This window comes from Elephantulus edwardii, unplaced genomic scaffold (assembly GCF_000299155.1).
Source record: "Elephantulus edwardii isolate Elephantulus edwardi_28Jun2011 unplaced genomic scaffold, EleEdw1.0 scaffold00511, whole genome shotgun sequence".
NCBI classification, from domain to species: Eukaryota; Metazoa; Chordata; class Mammalia; order Macroscelidea; family Macroscelididae; genus Elephantulus; species Elephantulus edwardii.
This window is the reverse complement of record NW_006400261.1, coordinates 304,442-310,585: the sequence shown is the minus strand read 5'-3', so window position 1 is coordinate 310,585 and position 6,144 is coordinate 304,442. Positions and strand designations below refer to the sequence as shown.

The window sequence follows — 6,144 nt, the reverse complement described above, 5'->3', positions numbered from 1 at the left end:
TGAAAAGAAAACCTACTGAAGGAAAGAAATATTGGGCAGTATCTCAAAGAAGGGTCTCTTAACAGAAGTTTATAGAATACTTCTGGGCCTCCACAAGAAAGACTGGTAAACACAATTACAAAATGGACAAAAGACATAGACCTTTCACAGAGATACTTGGATGGCCAAAGAACACATGAAGAAATGCTAGAAATCACTGGCAATAAGGGAGATGCAAATCAAAACCACAATGAGATACCATCTCACCCCAATAGCAGTGGCAAAGTTTAACAGGACAGCCAGGAGTAAATGTTGGAGAGGAAGCAGAGAGATAGGAACTCTGATACACTGTTGGTGGGATTATAAAATGGTACAACCACTCTGAGAGGCAGTTTGACATTTCCTTAAAAAGCTGAACATAGAAATTGCATATGGCATAGCTTTTCCACTGCTTGGAAGATACCCTGAAAAAATTAGAACTGAGACACAAATGGAGATTTGTACAGGAATGTTAATAGCAGTGTTACTCCACAAAAACGTGGATAAAGCATAAATGTCCCACCACAATTAAATGGATTGAGAAATTGTGGTACATTCACACAATGGAATGCTACTCAGCGCTCCAGAACAGTGATTTCTAAAATTACTATATAACTTAGGAGGGACTGGAGAGCCTTATACTCAGTCAACTAACTGACTCCCATAAGGACATATACTTTATAAGACCATTATTGTAGGAATAGAAAAACATCCAGTAAAAACGGTTTGAGGATCCAAAAGGGAGAGAGTAGGAGCAGGGGGTGAGGATGGGCAGGGGGAAAATAATAGGGTTGCATGATTTGATGGATGTAGAGAAGAGTGGGTAAAGGAAATGAGAAAGATCCAGTGGCGATCTGGAAAGACAGGGTTAATCGTGGGTATACTTCAATGTTGATTAATCTTATAAAGTACAATGAATGTGAGTGCTTGTATGAGACACAATGTGAATGAAGGATAGTGTGAAACACAATGTATATGAACTTTGTTAAACAAACCAGTATAAAAAGCTTTTATTGGGAGGGGGGAAGATGGTACAATTTAGGGCATGGTTCAGATCTCTTGTACATAGTGTCTCTGTGAGTCATAGGTGACTGGATGACACCTAACAACATAAGTCAATCATGTAATGGAAATAGTACATTATCTTTAAGTAACTTTCTTTTATGTAAATTAACTCATTGCATTTGGTAAAAGATTATTGACAATGCAGTACCTTGATCTTACTAGTTTATGCACAATTTTTCCCAGCACAGTAATGTTTTATGCTGTTATAGAACAGCAGATGAAATACACTGATACAGTGAACCATGGAAGATGTCAGTACTTTATGAATATACATTCACGCCATTTTCTTACTCATTGTTGAATTAGATTTTGTTCTAGAAGCACCCATTTGTTCATCATTACCAGCTCATGGCAACCTCAAGGTGTAAAGTAGAATTGCACTGTAGAATTTTCAAGGCTATAATCTTTCTGCAGTAGATCACCAGGTCTTCCAAGGCACTTCTGATATTGTTACATACCTTTGAGTTAGAACTTCCTCATAGCTGAGTAGACTTAGTGGGTAAAGATGTTGTAAACTGCCCCTCCTTGTCGGAGAGCAGCTGGTGGATTTTACAGTACAACTTTGGGATGACAGTGCAAATCCTTTTCACTAGGTTGGTTCAGATTGACAGTCTTTAAGCTAGTAGTGAGAGTTTAGCATTTTATACTACCCTTGGACAGCTAGTTCAAGTCTGTAGCTCGCTAGTTCCATTCCTCAAGTATATGTTGTTGTTACATGCCGTCAAGTTGATGACTCATAGTGACCCTATGTAAGATGCCTCTGGGGTGGGGGGGGAGAAAGAAAGATGCCTCTGAAACTTGCCCTATCCTGAGCCAACCCTTGATTTGTGGTGCTGGAGAAGATTATTGAACATCATACCAGGGACTGCCAAGAAAACAAAGAGGTCTGTTCTGAAAAGAGTGCTTCTTAGATGCCAGGATTTGGAAACTCCTTCTCATACACTTTGAGCATGTTGTCAGAAGGGGCCAGTCCCTAGAGAAGGATTTCATGCTTGAAAGGGTCTAGAGGGGGGAAAAAAAAAGAAAGGGTCTAGAGGATCAACATAGGAGAGGAAGACCCTAGATGAGATGGATTGACACATGACTTTGGCAGTGTCAGGGATGTGTGTGTTAAGTGTGTGCTCCATAGAAACTCTTGATCTTGTGCTCTCACCAGTATTACTCTTTAGAGGACAAATCCAAGAGGGAAAAGGGAACTTGCACTAGAATGTAGATCTACACCATGCTTCTTTCATTAAAAAAGCTTTATCAGTCTAAGGGATGAGTTAATAATGATGTTCATATATTCTGGTATAAGCTGCTTTTATCACTTTGAAGATGAGTAACAGACATGGACCAGCTCTTTATGTGTGGACCACATTTTCCTTAGCACTGCTGTAAGAGACATAAAAGTTCATAGTATCATTGAAAATGCCCATCATTTTAAGAATGAGTATATAAATTTTATATTTATATAAAATAGTACACTGTGAAAACAACCTATTTACAATTAAGAATCTCATACAAAAAGCATACTCTAGTAGAATTTATATAAAACTGGGAAAACAGAAAAGCAGTATTATATCACACATACATGATTATAGAGTAAGGAAGATGTAAGAATTAAAAACACCAAATATAGTGTGCTTATACTGAGATTGGGAAAAGGAATGGTAGATAATTTGGGAAACCAGTGAAACCCATTTAGATTGGGAGACACGGGCTGATAGTAATTTAAGTGAAAAGGCCTAGGAGAATTTTTTTTAGAAAACATTATTACTTTCTTTTTTAAAAAAAAATTATTCTTTTTTGTGCATGTACCACCTAAATTATGTGGTTGTAAAATAAAAGTCACCCATTGTCACAGGGTGCTTAGATGTACTGTAAATGATGAATACATAGGAAATATTTTCAGTTCTTAGTACTGAATTTTAAAAGATACACTAATAAACAGGCTGAAAATAATGTCATAAGCTAAATAAGTCTTAATGGCAATGGAAATTTATTTCAATATTTGAAAGAATATCCTGTGAATAAGTTAACTTTGCCTTTTCCCCTTTTAATATCGTCTGTCATTTTTACCTACCAAACCAGTATGGCACAGAATTCGATGATAACAATTCATTTTTCTTTTGAACATATTAGCCATTCTCTCGAACTTTGTGGCATTTGCAAATTTGATACATGTCATCAATGAAAATACTGAACCATTTGAATCTTGCCTAGGTAATTTACTACCTCTTAGGGAAGTTAAAGGTCTTGATTTATGGATTGAGGCTCAATGTCAAGAAGACAAAGATTCTCACCACTGGACCAATTGGCAGCATCAGAATGGATGGTGAAGAAATTGAGATTGTTAACAACTTTAGTCTGCTTGGCTTTAGTCTTTCTTGGTACCAAGTAGCCAGGAAATCAAAAAACATATTGTGATGGGAAAGTCCGCTGTTAGGGACCTCTCCAGGGTACTGAAGAGCAATGGTGTCGCTCTGGAGACTAAGGTGCATCTGATACAGGCTATGGTCTTTGCAGTCACTTGTTATGCATCAGAGAGTTGGACAATGACTAAGGAGGACAGAAGGAGAATTGATGCCTTTGAGCTGTGGTGCTGGAGAAGAGAATTGAATGTACCCTGGACTGCCAAGAAAACAAACAGATTCATCCTGGAGAAGGTTAAACCAGGCTGCTCCTTGGAGGCAAGAAATCTGAGGCTTCGTCTGACATACTTTGAACATGGAAGGAGGGACAGGTCCTTGTAGAGGGACATCATGCTTGGGAGGGTGGAGGGACGGAGCAGAAGGGGAAGACCCTCTATGAGATGGATTGATTCAGTGACTGGGGTAATCAGGATGGGTGTGTTGGAGGCAGTGAGATTGGCACAGGATATGGCAGGGTTTAGGGCTGTTGTACATAAGGTTGCTGTGAGTTGCTAGCTTCTCGACAGCACATAACAGCAACATAAGCACTATAGAATAGAACTTTCTGAAGTGATAGAAATATTCTTAATTTGTGTTGTTGAGTAGCCACTAGTGACATGGCTGGCAAGCACTTGAAATGGAGCTAGCACAACTGAGACACTTCCTTTTTTTCCCCTTTTGTTTTTAATAAATTTAAATAGCCACATGGGGCCTATGGCTACTGTATAGGACAACACAGATCAAAATAAGAATATTATATGCACCCTAATTTTAGTTGCTAGGGATCTCTGATAGCCTAGTGGCAAGAAGCTGCACTGCAGTCTTAAAAGCACTTGGTTCAAATCCACCAGCTGTTTCACAGGAGAAGAGTGAATAGTCTCCTCTTGTACCATTAACCACCTCTGAAAACCCACCGGGAAGGTCAGCTGTGGGTTGGTTCCAGCTCAACAGTACACAACAACAACAACAACTTCATTTGCCTTCTTTGTATCCAAAAGTTGGATAATAAATAAGGAAGACATCTAGGAAAAAGACATCTTGCTGGGAAAGGGTCATCAAAAGAGAGGAAGACCTCAGCGAGATGGACTGATACTGTAGAAATGTGCTTGAACCTGACAGATCATACAATGGTGCTAGATAGGACAAGGTTCAGATTTGTTGTTCATAGGGCTCTTGTGAGTCGTCTTCAGTTCAATAGCACCTAACAACAAATACATTTAGCCTATAATGAAACAAGACTGTAATACTTAAATACTCAAGTGCATGGTGGTATATTTTTAGAAAGGTTGGTAATCAAACATTCAAGAGTCATTATATAAACATGTTCTTTAAAAAACGTACATCATGGCGAGCTCTGGTGGCCCTAGGGGCAAGGAGGTGTACTGCAATCCCAGAGGTGCACAGTTCAAATCCACCAGATGCTTTGCTGGAGAAGGAGGAACAATCTCCTCCTGTACCAGTCAGATCTGATTTGACGGTAAACACACACACACACACACACACACACACACACACACACACAATAATAATGACATAAAATTTAAAAAAAAACAAAACGAAAATATATCATTATCAATGATTAAGATTTTTAAACTGCTCGTAATTGTTTTCATTGCTGGCATGAACTGGTAGATATTTGCAAAAAAGAGTAACTATTTTTAAAGAGAGAAATATTTGTCCAAATGTAGCATTTAAACTTAAATATTGGTGAAGTATTATTAATGTAGGTACTGTTTTGGTAATGATCTGTTTAAAACAATTTTACAAAGATTTTCTCTTTAACAGCTTAGAATAATCCAGAGAATAAGTGAATCTTGATTTTTTTATATATTTATTCCAGATATGATAATATAATATTGGAGGTTTTGTCTGTAAAGATAAGCTAAACCCAAGAAGTGTATTTTATGACTTGATAAAATTTTTATGTCATGATATAAATAAATGTTTCAAATTTGTTGTCCTTTTTTTGTTGTCCTTTTGTTCCCCTCTAGCTGCATAGATGAATGGTTTGAAGTAAATAGATCTTGCCCTGAGCACCCTTCAGATTAAGCACCATATTCCTGCTTTATAGGTAATTTTTATTTTTTTCTTTATCTAAGTGTTTTGAATCACGTGCTCTCAGCCATTTATGTGTATGTTCGAGGCATTGTATTTAAACTACTCTGAAAAAATTCAGGTTAAAATAAATTAGTGGGAAACCCTACTACTTTGGTTCCTAAATGTAGTAAAATATTAAATATATCTTCTAGGTACTTTGGCACACTAACTTACTTAATTTTAATGTAATACTTTAAAAAACTAATGAAGTACATATTATATAGTTTTACAACTTTAAGAAACAAGTTATACTAAGAGTCTTAAGATCATAATTAATGAATGGAATTAGTTTGTTAACAATTACATAGCATTCTGTGTGCCAGGCAATGTAAGCATTTTCTGTCCATTAATTTGTTACATCAGTCTTTAGAACTCCATACTCTTACTCCCTTACACAGATGAGAAATTTAAGTCAGAGAAGGTGAGAAACTTGACTTGTCAGTTTCCTATTACTTGTTGATGTAACTATTTTACTGTTAGCTGGTAGGAGTATTTTTGTTTCATCACAAATTGATTTACTTTATCAAACTTAACACTTTTGTAGGGAGGTCTGATGGCTTAGCAGTAAGGA

General features: G+C 37.0%; 1 protein-coding gene across 1 annotated transcript in view; it reads left to right on the top strand.

The window, feature by feature from the left end:
• The window catches only part of ZNRF2 (zinc and ring finger 2), a gene marked incomplete at its 5' end in the record, with an annotated part of 107,474 nt that extends 101,949 nt beyond the window's left edge, over positions 1 to 5,525 (top strand). The window contains one exon of the mRNA XM_006903119.1: positions 5,468 to 5,525. Coding sequence (XP_006903181.1) covers positions 5,468 to 5,525 — 58 coding nt within the window. The remainder of the gene's footprint in view (positions 1 to 5,467) is intronic.
• Positions 5,526 to 6,144: the final 619 nt, after the last annotated feature.